Source organism: Diabrotica undecimpunctata, chromosome 10 (assembly GCF_040954645.1).
Source record: "Diabrotica undecimpunctata isolate CICGRU chromosome 10, icDiaUnde3, whole genome shotgun sequence".
NCBI lineage: Eukaryota > Metazoa > Arthropoda > Insecta > Coleoptera > Chrysomelidae > Diabrotica > Diabrotica undecimpunctata.
This window is the reverse complement of record NC_092812.1, coordinates 36,913,801-36,938,870: the sequence shown is the minus strand read 5'-3', so window position 1 is coordinate 36,938,870 and position 25,070 is coordinate 36,913,801. Positions and strand designations below refer to the sequence as shown.

Below are 25,070 nucleotides of genomic sequence, written 5' to 3'. Positions count from 1 at the left end.
TTACATGTGTCCATTTACAAACTCCATTTACAAAGAGGTTGGAGATACTACAAGAACTTACAAATGTTATCGCACAGAAATTAACCTTTTTTAAAACAAACAAAACAAATTAATATCGAAACAAATAAGGCTATCTGTCATATGTTAACATTGAATTAAAAAAAAACAATTAAAATGACAGCTAAGTTAAACCATAAAATTGACAATTTATTATTTATTACAAATCCTTTTAAATTTTAACGAAAGCAATTATTAATAATTCTCAAAAAAAGAGTCTGTCTTTACTTTAAAATGTTAATTGTTACCTTAATTTCACTTGTTTCGCACTTAACTTTCAAAAACAATTGTTAACATCTATGGAACACCTATCTGGACATATTCTCCAACAGGGCCAAAACAACCATTTCCGTACTGATCATACTCAGGGACGAACAATCAAGAGATGTAGAATTATGTTCTGTGGAGGAAGCAAGCTGTCAACGGGGACATCCTATATAAACATTTTACAACATTTATTCAGTTCCGGTGCACAAATCTTATGGTAATTACTCTGTTCTAATCTGCCATTATGCAAAGAGTATTATCACCTTAACCGGTCTTAAGACATAACACAAAAAAATTGAATCGACTCGCGATTCCTAATTATCGAAACATCTTTCTACTCTGACTTCCCTTGCTTCACTCCTCGATGCCTTACATTTTACAAATTTCAACGCAAAATAAATTCCCCTCGCGCCTCAAAGCTAGTTTTTGCCTACAAACTTAAAACAAACAATCTACCCTTTTTTGACCTCGTTCTTAGCAACGAACCGACAAAAAAACTTCTTGATTATTTACTTTAAAATTGGTTAACTGGAAATTTTTTACTTCAAAATACATACAGAGAATGGGGGAATATTAATGTAAACAAAGACAAAAAATTTTTCTCAGTTAATACGTCTTAGAAAAACCGTATACCTGACTTTCAATATTATATTAGGGGACTCGAATGTAAACAAATCGTTGTTCAGCGACAAAAAAAATCTTGAAAACTGAATACAAAACTTGTTATATTATCGATCGTTTTACATTCCCTTTTAAAAGACAAACGCAGATTTCCTGGTAATTTTTAATGCGTACTAACGAGATAAACAAAATAGGGACGGGCTACAAAACTTTATACAGAATTTATATTATTATATAGATAATATAGACAAAAATTTAAAAACGCTACAACATGGAACATACTCACCACGCTTTCGCTATTCAAAATATGAATTAGTTTTCTTCATTTCTCCTTTAGAAAAAGTAGTTTTCTTCTTGTGTCTCTGTTTCAGGCACATCTGTAGCTGTAGTCAAAGTTATGAATTGTCTGCGTTCTTTCTCGAAAATTTTTAATGAATTTGAATCGTCTTACGACAGATCCACTGGGCCATATAGATGGGTTGTACCTATACATTGTCTAGATTTTTTAAAGATCCAGAACTCATCATCATCATTACTGGCTCGACAACCCTTTTTGGGTCTTGGCCTGTTCCTGGATTCTTCTCCATTCTGATCTGTTTCGTGCTTTTTTTCTCCAGTTTTTTATTTTTGAGGTTGTTATATCATTTTCTATTTGTTCTAAGTATCTCAGCTTCGGTCTTGCTCTTGTTGTTTTTCCTACTGGCATCTGTTTGAATATTTTGTTTGGTATTTCGCCTTCTTCCATTCTTTCTACATGTCCTATCCAACGCAGCCGTCCTATTTTAATAAATGTTATAATATCCGGATCCTGGTATATTTTGTATAGTTCAGAGTTGTATCTTCTTCACCATATTCCGTTTTCTTTTGTGCCCTTATATATGTGTCGCAAGATTTTTCTTTCGAAGGTGGCTAACACCGTTTCCTCTTTTTTAGTGAGTGTCCAGGTTTCTGAGCCGTATGTGAGTACCGGTCTTATTAGGGTTTTATATATTTGGCATTTTGTTTTTCTTGCGACGTTATCTGATCATGCCTAATTAAGCCATGGTAAAGATCTAGAACTTCTTCTTCTTAAAGTGCCTATCCGTTCCGGGTGTTGGCGATCATCACGGCTATCTTTACTTTGTTTATTGCAGCGCGGAACAGTTCAGTGGTGATCTAGAACTACATGTAAAAAAGTTCCTTAGTAAATTAAAACAAAATAAATTGTTACTAAATAATTTTTATTATTATATTTACAACTATTTTGATTTACATAAATGATAAGATATGACAAATGATAAGATTATCAACATTCAGTATTTGACGTGGCTTTCAGAAAAATGTGAAGAGATATATAATACTTACAGAAAAAATAAGATGACAAACTTTTCATATATTAATAATATTTTATAAATAATATAATATACATAGATTTTATAATTTTCTTTTAAAAATTAATAAAATCTAGAACTACATGTAAAAACATTCCTAGGTAAAATAAAACATTATTAATATTAACAATATTAATTAATTTTTATTATAACATTTACAACTATTAAAACATTTTGATTAACACAAATGATAAAATCGTCAATACTCAGTATTTGACGAGTTTTCCGATAAAATATAACTATAGTGAGAAAACCTGTACCTTTTCTATTGAAATTTTGGCGTTGTTTTTTAATTATTATTTAGTCCGAAAAATGTGATTTTTTCGAATGCAAATTTATATTGGAATCAAACAACATCAGTTTTAGTAAATGGTGTGGAATCACAGGCTCTCAATATGAAAAGAGGAGTACGGCAGGGATGCCTCTTGTCACCCCTGCTTTTCAACGTTTACTCCCAACGAATTTTCAGAAAAGCACTTTCTGAAAAACAAGAAGGAATACTTGTGAACGGTGAAGTCATCAATAATTTGCGATATGCGGACGATACAGTACTCCTAGCTTCTAGTCAAGAAGATTTGCAAACACTACTTGATAGTGTCGTTGAGAATTGTAGGGATGCAGGTCTGGATCTGAACATACAGAAAACCAAAATAATCGTAATAAATAAACAACAGCATATAAAACCGTCTATATACTTATGTAAATAATACCAAACTTGAGCAAGTTGATAAAATCGTTTACCTTGGACAGCAATTAAATTGTAATGCAGAAAGTCACGGTGAAATTAGATCTAGGATAGAGCAGGCTAGAGCGGCTTTTAGAAGGATGTCCAAGGTGTTATGTAACAGAGACCTAAAGTTGGCATTGAGGATCCGCCTACTTCACTGCTACGTGTTCTCGGTCTTACTTTATGGTGTGGAGTCCTGGACTGTGAATAAAATCGATCTAAATCGCCTTGAGGCTTTCGAAATGTGGTGCTATAGAAGAATTTTAAAAGTTTCCTGGGTGGAGAAGATTCGAAACTCCACAATACTAGAACGTCTCAGCAAGATTACTGAGATCATAAAAAGCATCAAGCAGAGAAAGCTGGAGTATTTCGGACATGTAATGAGTGGTCCCAAATAAAGGTTGCTATAAAATATCATGCAAGAAAACTAGCAGGCAAACGCAGTCCAGGACGAAGAAGAACCTCATGGTTGAAGAACCTCATGGTTGAAGAACTTGCGAGATTGGTATGGTGTTGATACAAGCATGCTATTTAGAGTAGCAGTGAATAAAATTAAGATAGTTATGATGGTACGGAACAAATGATCATCTACAAGTTATAAAAACGCTAATAGAAAAGGTTACAGAGTATAACAAGCCTATCTTTCTTATATGCGTAGATTATGAAAAGACGTTTGATACTATAGATCATCATAAAATGCTTCGAGCATTGGCTGACTGCCGCATTGACTACCGATATATCGCATTGAATAAAAGTATTTACGAAACTGGTACAGCTTGTGTCCGCCTTCATGAAGATACCAAGAAGTTTCTAATAGAACGTGGAATTAGACAGGGTGATACTATCTCTCCTGTCAAAAACAATTGGTCTTAAAATTAACACCTCAAAGACAAAATTTATGACCAACTTTGTAGCCAGCGGTAAAATTCTGATTGAGAACCATAGCATCGACCAAGTAATAGCTTACAAATATCTAGGGCATGAGATTCGCTTAGACCGAGATAATCAGACAACTGAAATACAAAGAAGGATCGGTCTCACATGGGCTGCCTTTGGTAGATTGAATAACATTTTCAAGTCTGTTATCCCAGTTTGTTTAAAAAGAAAAGTTTTTAACCAGTGCGTTTTACCGGTTCTTACATATATGGTGCAGAAACACTGACTCTGACAAAAAGAACAATAGATAAAATAAGAGTTACACAACGCGCTATGGAAAAATCAATATTAGGTATTACCATCAGAGATAAAGTACCAAACCTAGAAATAAGAAGAAGAACAGGAGTCACAGATGCAGTTGAAAAAATAAATAAATGGGCTTGGGCCGGACATGTTGCCAGATTAAAGGATGATAGATGGACCAGAAAGATTCTGGCGACCAAGGCAAGAGGCATATCGAAGCAGAGAACGACCACCGACTAGATGGACCACCACAAACTGGATGCAAGAAGCACAAGATAGAAATAGGTGGAAAATTCCTAAATATAACAGTGAATGGCTCAAATATAGCATACCCAACTCCCTTAGAGATGCCCTATAAGAAAATACAGATACCCAAAGAACATTTTCTTATCTTAAAGACTGTCAACTACTTCAAAAGATCTAAAACATACATTGTAATACACATACATATTAATATTATTGTAAACTAATTTATATACACTAATTGTATCAACTGTCACATTAATCTAAATACGCTAATGACCCTGCGTGGTTGATGCGTTATTAAAATAAAAAAAAAATGATAAGTGAAAATTCGAAAAAAATCGCACTTTTCGCACTAAATTGTTAATAAGCTAAGTGCGCCAAATATTGCCATGCTCCTAATATTGCCACTCCCCATAGATTTATTAATTTGTCTCTTGAATCATAGATGGTCATGTAAGCTCAAATATCGAATTTAAACAACCACTCTAAAAACGTTATAGGTGGAACCAGTTAGTATTGGTATTCACGGCAAAGCAGCGTGTATTTCGTGCGATTTGTTTATAAAAACGTGGGAAAACTGTAATGATTGTTATAAGCTAGCTAATACCGACTATAGAAGGGTGAGAACGTTATCAGGTAGGTGCATTTAAGTACTTTATTAATCCATATTGTGTGTAATTAATATAAAAGAGAATAAAACATAAATCGCCATTTTTGTTCCGCAGTAGTAAGAACAAAGAAGAAGTCCCCACATCAAATAGAGAAGAACTACTACACATAGTTGAAGACTTCTATCAAGAACTATACACAAGCCAAAGAGAAGACCAAAAGAACTTGGAAGCCGCCGCATCACGCAAAATTATCAACCAGGGTTTAGAGCTCATGCCAGAGATCACACTAAGCGAAATCCAGGATGCAATGAAAAAGATGAAAAACAACAAAGCGCCAGGAGAAGATGGAGTCGTAATAGAAGCTATGGGCGGGCATGCCCTTCTCAACCAAATAAAAATGTTTTGTCTAACAGATTATTGCATACCAAAAACATGGAACAATGCAGTAACAATTTTACTACAGAAGAAAGGAGACAAGGCGCACCTAGGAAACTATAGACTAATCAGCTTATTGAACCACATCTATAAAATGTTTACCCGAATAATTACGACAAGACTAGAGAAAAAGTTAGATTTCTACCAGCCCCGAGAACAAGCTGGCTTCCGCTCAAAATTCGGAACAAACGATCACCTACAAACAGTAAAAACCTTAATAGAAAAGTCGCTAGAATATAACAGACCGCTGGTACTTATCTTCGTAGACTTTCACAAAGCCTTCGACACTGTGGAATTAGACAGCATTATAACTGCTCTGAACAATAGAAGAATAGATTACCGGCTCACAAAGTTAGTACAAACATTATACCAAAACGCCACAATACGTGTAAAACTACATGATACCACCAGAGAAATTCATATCAAGCGAGGTGTGAGACAGGGCGACACTCTCTCACCTAAATTATTTATAACGGTCCTCGAATACGCCTTTAAAATGCTAAAGTGGGAAAATAGAGGAATAAAAATAGATGGAGAAATGCTCAATCATCTGCGTTTTGCCGACGACATACTACTTATTACCGAAGATCTGGGTGAAGCACAATAAATGGTACAAGAATTAGAAAACGTATCTTCAACAATAGGTCTAAAAATGAACATCAGTAAGACCAAATTTATGACAAATTTAATTCCCAGCGAACACCTAATCATCCAAAATCAACAGAAAAGTACATATATCTTGGTCATGAAATCAGAATAGGCAAGGACAATCAGACCTGCGAATTTCAACGACGAATAACACTTGCTTGGGCGGCGTATGGTTCACTAAGAGACATATTTAAGAGCAACATCCCGATAGCTATGAAACGGAAGATATTTGACCAATGCGTTCTTCCTATTATCACATACGGAGCAGAAACTCTCACGCTCACAAAAACAACAGCACTAAAAATGCGAGTGGCACAAAGGCGCATGGAAATAAGGAATCAAGACTTAAGGAAAAGAACAGGTATGAGTGATGTCGTCGAACGTATAGCCAAGCTGAACTGGAATTGGGCAGGTCACATAGCGAGACTGAAAGACACAAGATGGACCAGAAAACTAATTGACTGGCGCCCACGAGAAGACAAACACAGCAGAGGACGACCACCAACACGCTGGATGGACGACATTAGACGAATATCCAAGAAATGGCAACAAGAAGCACAGAACCGTGAAGAGTGGCCAAAAATGGAAGAGATCTATGTCCAGAAGTGGACAGAAGAGATTGCATGATGATGATGAGTTTTTTAAATGTTAAGGTTCAATATTATTACTTATTTTTATTAACAAAATACCTGTTCCAAATATTGCCAGTTGGCAATTGTTTAAAAAAAAAGAAGAATATACATTTTTTTGATTGTTTTATTTTTATAATTGTTTAGAAATGAGACTATAAACTAGACTATTGTATTTAATAAAAAATAATAAGTCTTAGCATGGCAATATTTAGCTCACTTACCTTACTTATCACTTAAAAATTTCTACTGGGATAGAGAACGTACAGGCTTGCTTATTATAGGTACATATTAAAGCAAAACTCGTCTCTGGTTGACGTCCTAAATTCCCCACAAATTATCTTATTTCTCTGGGCTTTCAGCCTTATCCTTCTCATCAATGCCGGCCTTCTCTTCTGTTATTACCTGTTCACTTGTGAGAGGGTCATTGGGATTCTCTGCAGTTATTACCTGTTCACTTGTGAAAGGGTCATTGGGATTCTCTGCAGTTATTACCTGTTCACTTGTGAGAGGGTCATTGGGATTCTCTGCAGTTATTACCTGTTCACTTGTGAGAGGGTCATTGGGATTCTCTGCAGTTATTACCTGTTCACTTGTGAAAGGGTCATTGGGATTGACAAAATCTAAACTAAGTGGACTTAGTTCACCTACAACAGGTGATCTAGAGCAAGTAGCAATGACACCAAGTGTTTGAGTTCCAATGGAACTACGGAAGGGATCTTCATCGTTCATAAATACCATTTCTCCATGGCCACTGTCTGCTACTGCTGAAACAGCTGTTCTGGTTTCTAGTGAAGCTGTACTATGCCAATCGTAGATTAATCCAAAGGATGAATCTTCGGAAGATTCAGTCCCAGTAACAACCTCTCCGGTTGTTTGACTTTCGGTTTCAGAGAACTTAATAGATTCTCTAGGAGATTTACTGCACGGTGCCGTGCAAGGGCTTTTGGTGTTGCAGCGTGCTCTACAAGTATTCTCAGCAGCGGCCTCGTACAGATCACATGTAAATGTTCTAGCACATTGGGCCCTACAAGCAGTATCACTAGTGAAGGTACTATCTCTTTGTCCAACTTGAGTTGGAGATGTTTTGGCATCAACAAAATCTGTGGTTCCGGATGTTGATCTTCCTGTTAAGTCTAATAGCCTGGGCCGAGTAGGCCCAGTTAAACTAATGCCGCTTGGTAAATTTAATTCAAAATCTTGACTCTGATTTGTGGAGGTAGCGGCATCAACTGACTGCGGCGATGTTGCAGAAACTATTGACTCCGCCGTTCCTTCATGCGTTAGTTCCTCTACAGGATTTGTACCGGTATTTTTTTCGTCCCCTTTTCGATCCATGTTTAAAGTTTGTCCCTAAAAAGTAAACAAATGTTTTGAAATTTACGTAAAATTAATATTTAGTAGAATATGAAAGTTTAAAGGGTGATCAAGTGATTAGAAGTATTTAGTTTAAAGTATTTAGAAGTATTAGTTGTTGCTTGATTAATTTGGCTGACATTTGTAATTAAAATAATAAATGGAATATCATCAAAGCAGATAGTATAGTATAAATATACTGAAATGGAAAACAGACCCAAAACGTGATTCAATATTACCAACCTTAAAATAACAGCTAATTTAACTAACGAGCCATAAAAAAAGAAATTAAAACAGGTCACTAGAGAACAGGTAAACTTGGAATCACCACTAAAGTCATAAAACAACTAAAAGACCTGAGATATGATGTAACAACCATTCACAAAATGAGATGAGCAGATGGAACAAAACTCATTAATAAAAAACTGCAATCATAGTTATTAGACTTTAAATTAGACAATGAAAGCATCTGTATTACAATATTAAGGAGTAAATAGTCCGATTTACTTATATTCTCCAACTGAAGAAGCAACAAAGGATGATAAACATGAATTCTACGACTCTCTAAATTTTAATCACCAAAAGTACCCAATTTGCTAGAAAAAAAGGTCCAAAAGGCAACGTGGAAATCAAACGTTAAAAGAATCAATAATCAAATAGATCATTATTTATTAATTAATGCAAGATATTTTGGCAGCATTATAGGCATACGAATTATGAGAGAGCCAGATAACGACATGAACCATTTTCTCGTGAAGGTCAAACTCAGAATAAGAATTTTAACACAAACAATTGATAAAACGATGAAGATCGATAGGTGGAATGCGGCGAAGCTAAAAGAAAAAGATAATGGAAGACAATATCAACTAGAAATAAAAAATAGTTTTCAGGTTTTGATAATTAATCAGTATCAAACAGTCGAATCAGAAATACTTCCACCAATCCTGGAAGAAATTAAAAATGCCATAAAAACAATTAAAAAACAATAAATTGCCTAGTCTGGACAATATTTATGAAGTATTAATTAAAAAAGATGGTCGAATGGACTCTTAGAAGTTTACTATATTAAAAAATTTTGTCCTAACTCTCAATGTTTGAACATAACGTTGTCCGTAATATTTATCATAAAAAATAATCTCCTTTGCCATTCCTTTTTCTTAACACAAAATTAGAAAGAATATACTCATGACGTGGAGGAAATATTTAAAAATAAAATTTTATAGAAAAGTGAAGCTACCAAAGAAGCTTCAGTATTGTCCGTTAAATAGCACCAGACACCAAGTTAACTAATTTTATGTTGATAACTAAAAACATACAGTTTTGGCTAAACTTATTTTCATTCTAGATTGTAAAATTTCTTAAAGTTAGTAATAAATGTCTAATAATTAAAAATATGAATAACATTTCTTATCTCATTAATGTTTAACTTTTTAACTTATTAAATTGAATATGAATGTATTATTACCTCTAGTCAGCTCCTTTTTCAGTTGCTCTATATTTTCTCTTCAACCTTATTTCAAGCTTGGCTGCTTATCTACCAATTATGTATTATTAGTGTCTTATTATGCCCATTATTAGTGCCTTGTATCTACCAATCTGAAAATATAAACACAATAAGAAGTATTTTTAGAATAGAATTTAAGTCAGAAGGGTAAAATTTAAACGTCAGACGAATGTAATGTCGAGATAGTATGTAGAGGATAGAAGAAGATATTTTGATTATTAAGTTAAAAAACAAGAAATAAACCAATTATAATATAATATAAATTATCTATAAAATATAATATAAATAAAAATTATCATCATTTAATTAAAGCCAAGTTTATAATACCCATTATTTAAAGTGTAGCACCGACTTTCTATCGTCCGTCGGCAAATTCAAACAAAAATATAACTTCCAGACCATCTTTAACCACCTTTAGTCCAGACAAATTATTACATGCATTTAATATAAATATGTTTAATTTACCATGTAATAATATTAATAAAAAAGTCCTACCCGACTGGGAATCGAACCCCGGTCTCTCGCGTGACAGGCGGGGATACTGACTACTATACTACCGAGGATATGACACAAACGTATTTCAAAATTGATAGTTCTGGGTCATACAGTGATTTATTGAGATTATTATTTTGAAATACAAAAGACTAATATAATTATGAACATTTAATAAATATTACAAAACATATCACATAAATAATAATAATAATATTTTATTATATATAATATATGTATATATATATATATATATATATATATATATATATATATATAATATTAAATATATATACAAAAGGAACATTTTTATATTCGAGAGAGGAAGAGAGAGGAAATATATCTTCTGTCTCTCTCTTACTCATTATCTTACATATGTAATGATTTCACAGATTCACTCCCATACAAATTTCCAACGTGGAGCTCGCGTATAGAAGTATAACTTCAAAAAATTTTGTTTATTGTTTTGGTACATGCACTTGGTCCAGCTTATTCCAAACATGTGTTTTTTTCTGATCCCTTAACCCCAGTTTGCCGGAAAAGAAGAAAAATCGAATTAAAAAATCTAGTTTTTTCGATTTTCCGGCAAAACGGTGCATAATTTCTGGACACGTGTTTAGATTTTTTTAATCAGGAAGTCACCCTAAATCGAAATAATTCAAATTTTAAACAAAATATTCACTTTTAATTTTCACGAAATTTTCAGCAAATACAGACATCCAAGTGGAAATTTTTCTCACGAACCGTTAGCTGTAGGAAAATTCTGTGTATGGCAGAAGAACGAGCGGCCAATTTTATGTAGGAAATGTCTAATCGCTTGACTCTCGGACCAAAATTGACGCCAATATCGCCAATTAACAAAATTTGATAAAAATCCAATGGTCTACAGTTTTTTCGATTTTCCGGCAAAACGGTGCATAATTTCTAGCCACATGAGTATTTTTATTTAAACAGCACGTCACCCTTAATCGAAATAATTCAAATTTTAAACAAAATATTTCCTTTTAATTTTCACGAAATTATCAGCACATAAAGACATCAAAGTGGAAATTTTTCTCACGAACCGTTAGATGTAGGAAAATTCTGAGTATGGCAGAAGAACGAGCGGCCAATTTTATGTAGGAAATGTCCATTCGCTTGAATCTCGGACCAAAATTCACGCCAATATAGCCAATTAACGAAATTTGATAAAAATCCAATGGTCTACAGTTTTTTCGATTTTCCGGCAAAACGGTGCATAATTTCTAGCTACATGATTATTTTTAATTAAACAGCACGTCACCCTTAATCGAAATAATTCAAATTTTAAACAAAATATTCACTTTTAATTTTCACAACATTTTCAGCAAATACAGACATCCAAGTGGAAATTTTTCTCACGAACCGTTAGCTGTAGGAAAATTCTGTGTATCGCAGAAGAACGAGCGGCCAATTTTATGTAGGAAATGTCTATTCGCTTGACTCTCGGATCAAAATTGACGCCAATATCGCCAATTAACAAAATTTAATAAAAATCCAATGGTCTACAGTTTTTTCGATTTTCCGGCAAAACGGTGCATAATTTCTAGCCACATGAGTATTTTTATTTAAACAGCATGTCACCCTTAATCGAAATAATTCAAATTTTAAACAAAATATTCACTTTTAATTTTCACGAAATTATCAGCAAATAAAGACATCAAAGTGGAACTTTTTCTCACGAACCATTAGATGTAGGAAAATTCTGATTATAGCAGAAGAACGAGCGGCCAATTTTATGTAGGAAATGTCCATTCGCTTGAGTCTCGGACCAAAATTCACGCCAATATAGCCAATTTACGAAATTTGATAAAAATCCAATGGTCTACAGTTTTTTCGATTTTCCGGCAAAACGGTGCATAATTTCTAGCCACATGAGTATTTTTATTTAAACAGCACGTCACCCTTAATCGAAATATTTCAAATTTTAAACAAAATATTCACTTTTAATTTTCACGAAATTATCAGCAAATAAAAACATCAAAGTGGAAATTTTTCTCACGAACCGTTAGATGTAGGAAAATTCTGAGTATGGCAGAAGAACGAGCGGCCAATTTTATGTAGGAAATGTCCATTCGCTTGACTCTCGGACCAAAATTGACGCCAATATAGCCGATTAACCAAATTTGATAAAAATCCAATGGTCTACAGTTTTTTCGATTTTCCGGCAAAACGGTGCATAATTTCTGGCCACGTGTTTAGATTTTTTTAATCAGCAAGTCACCCTTAATCGAAATAATTCAAATTTTAAACAAAATATTCACTTTTAATTTTCACGAAATTATCAGCAAATAAAGACATCAAAGTGGAACTTTTTCTCACGAACCATTAGATGTAGGAAAATTCTGATTATAGCAGAAGAACGAGCGCCCAATTTTATGTAGGAAATGTCCATTTGCTTGACTCTCTGTCCAAAATTGACGCCAATATAGCCAATTAACGAAATTTGATAAAAATCCAATGGTCTACAGTTTTTTTGATTTTCCGGCAAAACGGTGCATAATTTCTTGCCACGTGTTTAGATTTTTTTAATCAGCAAGTCACCCTTAATCAAAATAATTCAAATTTCAAACAAAATATTCACTTTTAATTTTCACGAAATTTTCAGCAAATACAGACATCCAAGTGGAAATTTTTCTCACGATCCGTTAGATGTAGGAAAATTGTATGGCAGAAGAACAAGCGGCCAATTTTATGTAGGAAATGTCCATTCGCTTGACTCTCGGACCAAAATTGACGCCAATATAGCCGATTAACCAAATTTGATAAAAATCCAAGGGTACCCCCTTGGAAAATGTTTTCCAAATTTTACAAAAAAAAAATTTTGTTTAATGTTTTGGTACATGCACTTGGTCCAGCTTATTCCAAGTATGTGTTTTTTCTGATCCCTTAACCCCAGTTTGCCGGAAAAGAGGAAAAATCGAATTAAAAAATCTACAGTTTTTTCGATTTTCCGGGAAAACGGTGCATAATTTCTTGTCAGGTGTTAAGATTTTTTTAATCAGCAAGTCACCCTTAATCGAAATAATTCAAATTTTAAACAAAATATTCACCTTTAATTTTCACGAAATTTTCAGCAAATAAGGACATCCAAGTGGAAATTTTTCTGACGAACCGTTAGCTGTATGAAAATTCTGAGTATGGCAGAAGAACGAGCGGCCAATTTTATGTAGGAAATGTCCATTTGCTTGACTCTCGGACCAAAATTGACGCCAATATCGCCAATTAACTAAATTTGATAAAAATCCAATGGTCTACAGTTTTTTCGATTTTCCGGCAAAACGGTGCATAATTTCTAGCCACATGAGTATTTTTATTTAAACAGCACGTCACCCTTAATCGAAATAATTCAAATTTTAAACAAAATATTTCCTTTTAATTTTCACGAAATTATCAGCACATAAAGACATCAAAGTGGAAATTTTTCTCACGAACCGTTAGATGTAGGAAAATTCTGAGTATGGCAGAAGAACGAGCGGCCAATTTTATGTAGGAAATGTCCATTCGCTTGACTTTCGGATCAAAATTCACGCCAATATAGCCAATTAACGAAATTTGATAAAAATCCAATGGTCTACAGTTTTTTCGATTTTCCGGCAAAACGGTGCATAATTTCTGACCACGTGTTTAGATTATTTAAATCAGCAAGTCACCCTTAATCGAAATAAGTCAAATATTAAACAAAATATTTACTTTTAATTTTCACGAAATTTTCAACAACTAGAGACATCCAAGTGGAAATTTTTCTCACGAACCGTTGGATGTAGGACAATTCTGTGTATGGCAGACGAACGAGCGGCCAATTTTATGTAGGAAATGTCTATTCGCTTGACACTAGGACCAAAATTGACGCCAATATAGCCGATTAACCAAATTTGATAAAAATCCAAGGGTACCCCCTTGGAAAATTTTTTCCATATTTTACAAAAAAAAAATTTTATTCAATGTTTTGGTACATGCACCTGGTCCAGCTTATTCCAAACATGTGTTTTTTTCTGATCCCTTAACCCCAGTTTGCCGGAAAAGAGGAAAAATCGAATTAAAAAATCTACAGTTTTTTCGATTTTCCCGCAAAACGGTGCATAATTTCTTGTCACGTGTTTAGATTTTTTTAATCAGCAAGTCACCCTTAATCGAAATAATTGAAATTTTAAATAAAATATTCACTTTTAATTTTCAGGAAATTTTCGGCAAATACGGACATCCAAGTGGAAATTTTTCTGACGAACCGTTAGCTGTAGGAAAATTCTGAGTATGGCAGAAGAACGGGCGGCCAATTTTATGTAGGAAATGTCCATTTGCTTGACTCTCGGACCAAAATTGACGTCAATATCGCCAATTAACTAAATTTGATAAAAATCTAATGGTCTACAGTTTTTTCGATTTTCCGGCAAAACGGTGCATAATTTCTAGCCACATGAGTATTTTTATTTAAACAGCACATCACCCTTAATCGAAATATTTCAAATTTTAAACAAAATATTCACTTTTAATTTTCACGAATTTTTCAGCAAATACAGACATCCAAGTGGAAATTTTTCTCACGATCCGTTAGATATAGGAAAATTCTGAGTATGGCAAAAGAACGAGGGGCCAGACGGAAATGTCTATTCGCTTGACTCTCGGACCAAAATTGACGCCAATATAGCCGATTAACCAAATTTGATAAAAATCCAAGGGTACCCCCTTGGAAAAATTTTTCCAAATTTTACAAAAAAAAAAAATTTGTTTATTGTTTTGGTACATGCACTTGGTCCAGCTTATTCCAAACATGTGTTTTTTTCTGATCCCTTAACCCCAGTTTGCCGGAAAAGAGGAAAAATCGAATTAAAAAATCTACAGTTTTTTCGATTTTCCGGCAAAACGGTGCATAATTTCTTGCTACATGTGTAGATTTTTTGAATCAGCATGTCACCCTTAATCTAAAATATTTAAATTTTAAACAAAATATTTACTTTTAATTTTCACGAAATTTTCAGCAAATACGGACATCAAAGTGGAAATTTTTCTGACTAACCTTTAGCTGTAGGAAAAGTCTGAGTATGGCAGAAGAACGAGCGGCCAATTTTATGTAGAAAATGTTCATTTGCTTGACTCTCGGACCAAAATTGACGCCAATATCGCCAATTAACGAAATTTGATAAAAATCTAATCGTCTACAGTTTTTTCGATTTTCCGGCAAAACGGTCTATAATTTCTAGCCACATATGTATTTTTATTTAAACAGCACGTCACCCTTAATCGAAATAATTCAAATTTTAAACAAAATATTCACTTTTAATTTTCACGAAATTATCAGCAAATAAAGACATCAAAGTGGAAATTTTTCTCACGAACCGTTAGATGTAGAAAAATTCTGAGTATGGCACAAGAACGAGCGGCCAATTTTATGTAGGAAATGTCCATTCGCTTGACTGTAGGACCAAAATTGACGCCAATATAGCCAATTAACAAAATTTGATGAAAATCCAATGGTCTACAGTTGTTTCGATTTTCCGGCAAAACGGTGCATAATTTCTGGCCACGTGTTTAAATTTTTCTAATCAGCAAGTCACTCTTAATCGAAATAATTCAAATTTTAAACAAAATATTCACTTTTAATTTTCACGAAATTTTCAGCAAATAAAGACATCAAAGTGGAAATTTTTCTCACGAACCATTAGATGTACAAAAATTCTAAGTATGGCAGAAGAACGACCGGCCAATTTTATGTAGGAAATGTCTATTCGCTTGACTCTAGGACCAAAATTGACGCCAATATAGCCGATTAACCAAATTTGATAAAAATCCAAGGGTACCCCCTTGGAAAATTTTTTCCATATTTTACAAAAAAAAAATTTTATTTAATGTTTTGGTACATGCACTTGGTCCAGCTTATTCCAAACATGTGTTTTTTTCTAATCCCTTAACCCCAGTTTGCCGGAAAAGAGGAAAAATCGAATTAAAAAATCTACAGTTTTTTCGATTTTCCGGCAAAACGGTGCATAATTTCTTGTCACGTGTTTAGATTTTTTTAATCAGCAAGTCACCCTTAATCGAAATAATTTAAATTTTAAATAAAATATTCACTTTTAATTTTCACGAAATTTTCGGCAAATACGGACATACAAGTGGAAATTTTTCTGACGAACCGTTAGCTGTAGGAAAATTCTGAGTATGGCAGAAGAACGGGCGGCCAATTTTATGTAGGAAATGTCCATTTTCTTGACTCTCGGACCAAAATTGACGCCAATATCGCCAATTAACTAAATTTGATAAAAATCTAATGGTCTACAGTTTTTTCGATTTTCCGGCAAAACGGTGCATAATTTCTAGCCACATGAGTATTTTTATTTAAACAGCACGTCACCCTTAATCGAAATATTTCAAATTTTAAACAAAATATTCACTTTTAATTTTCACGAAATTTTCAGCAAATACGGACATCCAAGTGGAAATTTTTCTGACGAACCGTTAGCTGTAGGAAAAGTCTGAGTATGGCAGAAGAACGAGCGGCCAATTTTATGTAAAAAATGTCCATTTGCTTGACTCTCGGACCAAAATTGACGCCAATATCGCCAATTAACGAAATTTGATAAAAATCCAATGGTCTACAGTTTTTTCGATTTTCCGGCAAAACGGTGCATAATTTCTAACCACATGATTATTTTTATTTAAACAGCACATCACCCTTAATCGAAATAATTCAAATTCTAAAAAAAATATTCACTTTTTATTTTCACGAAATTATCAGCAAATAAAGACATCACAGTGGAAATTTTTCTCACGAACCATTAGATGTAGGAAAATTCTGAGTATGGCAGAAGAACGAGCGGCCAATTTTATGTAGGAAATGTCCATTCGCTTGACTTTCGGATCAAAATTCACGCCAATATAGCCAATTAACGAAATTTGATAAAAATCCAATGGTCTACATTTTTTTTTATTTTCCGGCAAGACGGTGCATAATTTCTTGCCACGTGTTTAGATTTTTTAATCAGCAAGTCACCCTTAATCGAAATTATTCAAATTTCAAACAAAATATTCACTTTTAATTTTCACGAATTTTTCAGCAAATACAGACATCCAAGTTGAAATTTTTCTGACGAACCGTTAGCTGTAGGAAAAGTCTGAGTATGGCAGAAGAACGAGCGGCCAATTTTATGTAGGAAATGTCCATTCGCTTGACTCTCGGACCAAAATTGACGCCAATATCGCCAATTAACGAAATTTGATAAAAATCTAATCGTCTACAGTTTTTTCGATTTTCCGGCAAAACGGTGCATAATTTCTGTCCACGTGTTTAGATTTTTTTAATCAGCAAGTCACCCTTAATCGAAATAATTCAAATTTTATTCAAATTTAAATTCAAATATTATTTAGACGAGACATGATATGACAGGCATGATACCGCTAGTAAGGGTTGGAATGATGGTTCACTTGGGTACCAGTTGAAAGGAGCACCTCCGAATAAAGGTTCTCGGATGAATATTGTGCACTGTGGATCTGCAAATAGTTGGGTTAATGCTTTGCGGAAAAAAAATAGAAAAATGTAGTGTAGACATTAGAATATAAATTCTACTACAGTCTGTCCCAAACCCTTCTTTCAGTGCGTCACTAATTTTGACGTCATATAGGTTTTTAGGAATGTCGAGAATTATTTCATGACATTTTAGATAAATTTAACAGTTGTAGGATTGTAACCTCTCTTTTTATAATTGAAAATAATTGAATAATTTTAATTTTAGTCTTTGTTCTTTCTCGATATATCTCGACATATTTAAAATATTTTTATGACAATAAATACAAAATTAAATTTTCAGTGTAAAATGTCAGATAATACTAACCTGGAATGACAATTATCATTTTTTCAGTTGACATTGTGAAAGTACTGTCACATGCGCATCATTGATTGGATGTATATTTAGTGTATTCTAAACTCCAACCAATTATACATCCGTAAGTAGAATTGGCTTTACGATAAATAATTTTCTAAGTTCTATGTATAATAATCACAGACTCACGTTTTTTTCTCTCAGTTCTAGCTTAATGTGTTAGAGAGAATTCGATCAACTATGACGCACTGAAAGAAGGGTTTGGGACGAACTATATATTCGAAGAGTGATTTAAAAATACACTACTTCCCAATATAACACCGAGCAGTGTGAGAGTTATGGACAATGCTAACTACCACTCAAGGCTTCTCCAAAAAATTCCTAACAGTTCGTCTTCAAAACAGGAACTAAAAGATTTCCTCTCAGAAAATGATTTGTATTTTGAAGACAACTATAATAAGAAACAGTTACTTGAAGTGCTTCGTACTAAAACTTATAAGAAACAATATATAGTGGAGACTATTGCAATACAACATGGCCATAATGTTTTGAGGTTACCACCTTATTTTTGCATATTCAATCCTATCGAACTTATTTGGGGACAAGTAAAAAAACGGATTCGGAGGAGAAATAGTTTTCCAAAATTTGACGCGAAAGTGGTCAAATTACAAGTGCCGACTGGAAAAAAGCAGTAAACCGTGTAGTGAAAGTAGAAAATGAGTACAGAAGACTAGGACAATTATTTTCAAACAGTGGACAACTTATTATTAATCTGGTGGATAGTGACGAGGATGAGAGCTCGCCTGGTGGAGAAATATTTTGGACAAGGTACGCTAACATGATGATTATTTCAGTTAAAACAACTCAGTTTGTCATTATAAATTGCTAACTTTGTTTAAAACAATATTTTCTTAAATCTAAAATACTTTTCCACAATTTCGTCTATGTACGTCATCGTTAAACGCTAATAGGGATTTTCAACACTTCTCATATATTTGAGGCACTTATGATATGTCGTGTAATTTTAATATATCTACGTCATACGTTATTGGTATATGGTATATACCAATAATTATACATACAAAAGAAGTATGAAGTAGATATCTTAAAATTGTAGGTATGACATATAACAAGTGCCTGAAACAAATGGGAAGCGTTAAAAAGCCCTATAGAAGATGCCGTTGTATCACCTAGTATTTTTTGCGACAGGGTGGTAAAGTGATAATTTTTTTTACATTTCACTTTTAACCATTTAAAAAACAAAGAAATATAACGTTTTGCTTGTTTTTCCAAAATCAGATTTTCTGCTCTTTGACTATAATATACACATAACAGATTGTTATTTTATGATTTAATACTTGTATCAAAAAATTTGTGTCGGTGAAACAACCAATATCGCGATACGTCCCTGGACATCGGTTACTCGAATTTCATAACATATAAATATTATCTGTTTGAATTTGCTGACGGAGGAAATATGATTGGATTCGACTTAACTGACAAAGCCAATTGGAAAACAATAACAAACTTAATAAAATCAACTTGATGCATCACCACTCCAAAAAATAAAATTAGACAAACAACGATTACACGATCACAGATGCTTAAACAGCAAAATAAAACAACATAAAAGAGGAGATGTCGTATCAAGATATAAGTCTGCAATGATAGATACCAAGAATAAAAGCCGTAAAGATAAGTTTTAGGAATTAGATACTTAGGAGGACGATTAAATGTTAGGAATTAGCTACTTTTGAGGCTCAAAAGAAAAAATGTGATGATAAAATTTGTCTAATATCTAGAAGCTATAAAATGTCTCGTATAGACCGAGTATAGACCGAGAACCGCACAAAAGAAAGAGGACCTAGAATACATGAAAAGAAAACTCATAGAGGAATACATGGAGAAAATATTTAAGTAACAGAACAGATGAAAACTATAAACAATAGATATAAATAGCAGAGAAACACAGTGAAAGATTGTAATATTCAAAATAAAGATCCTTGAAAGATTTTGGAGACAAATTAGAAGAAAGCAGGAGCAACTAAAAACTATTTTGTAAAGTCATAAATTTGTTAACAAGAGGTAATAAAAACAAAAAAGTAACGTCGATAAAGAATGGGAATGGGAGCCTATTGATAGAGGAAGAGAGGGAAAAAGTTTTACCGGCAAAAATAAAAAACATTACAGATTCCCAAAAAAAAGGGATAATGAACAATATGCCATTGGAGAAAACATCACATAATGAGGAATTAATAGATATAACAAAAAACTAAAACTGGTGAAGAGAAGAGAAGAGGAGAAAAGACTTGTAACTATGTAATAGCAAAAAAACTTGACAAAAAAGGACTTATATGCAGGGAAAACAAAAGTGAATGCACAAGATAGGAAGATCTGAAATAGATTTGTGTACAGTTGAAACAATAAATTTAATATAGACACAAACAAGTAACAACAATTTTAATTGCAAGTGAAAAAAAGTGAATTATAAACACATGAATTGAATATAATGCTTGTAAAATATTAATTACACAAACAAACAAAATATGTAGTTAATTACATAGATAAAGTATTCATTATTTTGTTTCATTATTAATATTATTACAAAGAATCAATACTTTTCAAAAATTACACAAATTTAAATATTGCCAAATACTTCTATTGGCCATTTTATGATAGACACTTCTAACCTGTAAAGTAAAGAGTAAAGTAATCTTCTAAACATGGTCTTATAGTTTATTTTTATAGAAAAATGAAGCTACCAAAGAAGCTTCAGTATTGCCCGTTAAATAGCACCAGAGACCAAGTTGACTATTTTATGTTGATAACTAAAAACAAAGTTTTGGCTAAACTTATTTTCATTCTAGAGTGTAAAATTTCTTAAAGTTAGTAATAAATGTCTAATAATTAAAAATATGAATAATAATATGAATTCATATAACATTTCTTATCTCATTAAAGTTTAACTTTTTAACTTATTAAATTGAATATGAATGTATTATTACCTCTTGTTAGCTGCCTTTTCACTTGTTCTCTATTTCCTCTATAATGTACTTCTTCAACCTTATTTCAAGCTTGGCTGCTTATTTACCAATATGTATTATTAGTGCCTTGTATCTACCAATCTGAAAATAAAAACACAATAAGTATTTTTAGAATAGAATTTAAGTCAGAAGGGTAAAATTTAAACGTCAGACGAATGTAATGTCGAGATAGTATGTAGAGGATAGAAGATACTTTGATTATTAAGTTAAAAAACTAGAAATAAACCAATTATAATATAGACTCCCATGGTGAAAACACAAAAAACGATAATAGGATAACATTAATAGATACTTATATGACAATATAATCGGCTTAAAATAATAAACTTCAAATGTATGACTGCAGAGTGTGTACATGATCTTGATTTAATAAAAGCTAAATTCATAATATCTATAATTTAAAGTACCAAGTACCTACAAAGCCAATTGGAAAACAATAACAAAGTTATAGAATCAAATTGATACACCACAATATGATAAAAAAAGTTTCAAGTTTTAACGATAATTATTAAAAGAATGCACCAAACAGGAAAAGAGGATTGGGACATAAAGAAACTATAAAAACAACAGAAATATCTGTTGTAATAATAAATTTCAAAAATTAAAATAAAACAAACAACGGTTACGCATTCACAGATGCTTAAACAGCAAAATAAAAGAACATAAAAGAGGAGATGCCGTATCAAGATATAAGTCTGCAATGATAGATACCAAGAATAAAAGCCGTGAAGATAAGTGTTAGGAATTAGATACTCAGGAGGACGATTAGATACCTAGAGAATCATAGAGATTTATAAATAATATTTGATCTGGAAAAAAAAGTACCTAACTCATTGGAAAATGACAAGAATCTTATAAATCATTACTAATAGAACAAACACCTGATTATAGTACCATCCGCTATAATAACATAAATATCACTGGAAAAGCAGTGAAGATTTGCTAAAGTAAAACAAAAAAGTATTATCCCCATTAAAAAGTGGACGTGCTACCTGACCATAGCCTGAAAGTTAATTAAAAACAGAACAAACTAGCTACGCTCGTAACAGAAATACCTTAGAACATACCTTAAAGAAAAACCACACTTTCCTCAATTTTATTAAATATGTATATATCAACGAAGCTCTGAGGATCAAAAGAAAAAAATGCGGTGGTAAAATTTGTCTAATATCTAGAAGATACAAAATGTAACGTACATACAGACCGTATAGTGATCGCACAAGAGAAAGAAGACCTAGAATACACGACAAGAAAACTCATAGAGAAATATATGGAGAAAATATTTAAGTAATAGAACAGAAGAAAACTATAAACAATAGATATAAATAGCAGAGAAACACTGTGAAATACGTAATATTCAAAATAAAGATCCTTGAAAGATTTTGGAGACAAATTAGAAGAAAGCACCAGCAACTAAAAACTATTTTGTAAAGTCATAAAATTAATAAGGGGTAATAAAAACAAAAAAGTAACATCGATAATGAACGAGAATGGGAACCTATTGACAGAAGAAGAGAGGGAAGGAATATTTCCAAAAAGTTTTACCGGCAGAACTAAAAAACATTACAGATTCCCAAAAAGAAAAAAGGGATAATGAACAATATGCCATTAGAGAAAACATTACACAATGAGGAATTCATAGATACAACAAAAAACTAAAACTAGTGAAGAGAAGAGAAGAAGAGACTTGTAACTTTGTAATAGAAAAATAACTTGACAAAAAAGGACTTATATGCAGGGAAAACAAAAGTGATTGCACAAGATAGGAAGATCTGAAATAGATTTGTGTACATTTGAAACAATAAATTTAATATAGATACAAACAAGTGACAACAATTTTAACTTCAAGTGAATAAAAGTGAATAATAAACACAAATGAATTGAATGTAATGCTTGCAAAATATTAATTACACACACAAACAAAATATGTAGTTAATTACATAGATAAAGTATTCATTATTTTGTTTCATTATTATTATTACAAAGAATCAATACTTTTCAGAAATCACACAACTTTAAAAATTGCCAAATACTTCTATTTGACCATTTTAGACAGTGCTAACCTATAAAGTAAAGAGTAAAGTATACTTCTAATCATGGTTTTATGGTTTATTTCCAATAAATATATATAATAGTACCTTGTACTACTTCAAACGACTTTAAAAATTGATAGAAAATATGTTAAATATGGCTAAAATAAAACTAACAATGGTACATGATGTCATTTTATGTCAGTTCACTAGATTTTTCAAAAATTTAACACTTAATCTGATTGATTAAAGTTCAATATATAAAGAAATTGTACTAGAAGATTCTAGGATAAAATAAAAGCCTAAACATAACTATTTCACACAGATTAACACTATCTTAGGACTCTTTATATGTCTTGACGTCTCACTAAAGTAGATATTATTATAAAACCTCTGTTTCAGTTAATAAATTTTCAAAATATGATTTTTCTGAGCACAAACTAAACACATAGTTAATAAAATCTGTTATTTCTTAAGTAGAACTTTGTAATTGCTGTATATTTAATAAAATATTTACCTAAGAATCCTTAAATAGTAGAAAATTCTGTATGTAGTTACAAATACACTTGCCACAATATGTTATATAAAAAAGTCTTCCCCTTGCACTATATTTTTTATGACAACATTTGCTTATTATTAGAATATTTCAAAATAATTATTCTATAAGACAACTGTGTATATAAATTATAAAGGGACGAAACACTTTATATAAGTATATTTTCACATAATATTCTAATTTGTAAATCCTTCAGCTTGTAATTTATAATTGCATACTTCAATCATCATTTATTTCAAACAGTCAAACAGAAATTTACGTGAAATAAACTATAATAACGTTTGCCTTTATAAATTATCTGAATAATAACCACATTTATATATTCCTTGATATAAATAATGAAGCGTCTGCATAAAAAAATATATGACAATATGGCGAATGGTCACCACACACAACCATGTATGTTGAGAAATATATATATTATTTGAATGACATCTACTTACGGTTTAACTTTTATTCCATCCTAAATTACACCAATTTACAACACTTCAAAATTTTAAATAATATTATTATATATTAAATACTTTTATTATAATAAGATGTAGGTAATAATATACTATCTATAAATACTTATCACCGAATTTTGTAGGCCAGTCGAAAAGCAAAAATGGCCGCTCCCTTCTGTTTAATCTGTTTTATCGACAGGTACGCCAATTCACAAAAGAATGATAACTATACACCTGTCATTATTACATCCCGTCGTAATTGGATCATAAATTTAAATTTGCCACCCTTTTAAAAAAGGGATTTAAGAAGTTTGGAGAAAAAGAAAGAAAACATCTCAGATTTTATTCAAATTGTTTTCTACTGATTTGACTAAACATTAAAAAAATCTTAATTAGATTTTTGCTAAAAATATATTTAAAAGTTTTCTAACTAATAAAACTTGTCGATGCTGTCAACTATAGAACTAGACCATTTTTTCAGATATAAATGATTTTGTCTTCTTCCATTGGCGTGTATTTTGGGTTTTGAATTAAATGTACTTCTAACGGAGGGTACAAAATCTTATATTTTGCTCTCTTTTGTGTTTAAATTAGTTTTTAAAATTTTTTTTTGCCCACAACTGAAGAAATGCTTTTTTTAGTTTCACCTTTCGTAAGGGTTTGATATTTTTTGTCATATTTGTGAGATTTTGTTCTATTGTGTTTGCGCAATTAGAAGTAGGCAGTCTCAGGTGCGGGTGCCTATATTATTTATTTAGGTACAAGAAACATAAAATTGTCATTTAAAAATATTTGTTTAGGATAAGAGTAATGGTATTATTTCGGTAACTAGTTTGCAGCTTTTTTCAGTCATTTGTCGTAAATCTATGACAGTGACTATTATATGTATTGCATTCAAATTAAATTGAGCAAATCCTTAGAGTTTAGCAATCTATACTCGAAGGGTACATTGTTAGTCATCATCAACTTCTTACAAATCACTAATGGTATGGTTATAGTTAATTCATTAAAACAATAATG

The 25,070-nt window shown here is 32.1% G+C and overlaps 1 protein-coding gene across 1 annotated transcript; it reads right to left on the bottom strand.

Annotated features, from left to right (window-relative positions):
* Nucleotides 1–2,575: 2,575 nt before the first annotated feature.
* On the bottom strand, nt 2,576–24,150 carry LOC140452381 (uncharacterized). Its single transcript, XM_072546589.1, has 4 exons — nt 24,048–24,150; nt 20,980–21,099; nt 9,612–9,742; nt 2,576–8,143 (listed from the first exon to the last, which is right to left on the bottom strand). The coding sequence occupies exon 4, from the start codon at nt 8,126–8,128 to the stop codon at nt 7,133–7,135; it is 996 nt and encodes a 331-aa protein (XP_072402690.1). The 5' UTR covers nt 8,129–8,143; nt 9,612–9,742; nt 20,980–21,099; nt 24,048–24,150; the 3' UTR covers nt 2,576–7,132.
* Nucleotides 24,151–25,070: the final 920 nt, after the last annotated feature.

Coding starts and splice junctions, on each gene's coding strand:
- LOC140452381 (XM_072546589.1), bottom strand. CDS start 8,128: ATGGATCGAAAAGGGGACGAAAAAAATACCGGTACAAATCCTGTAGAG.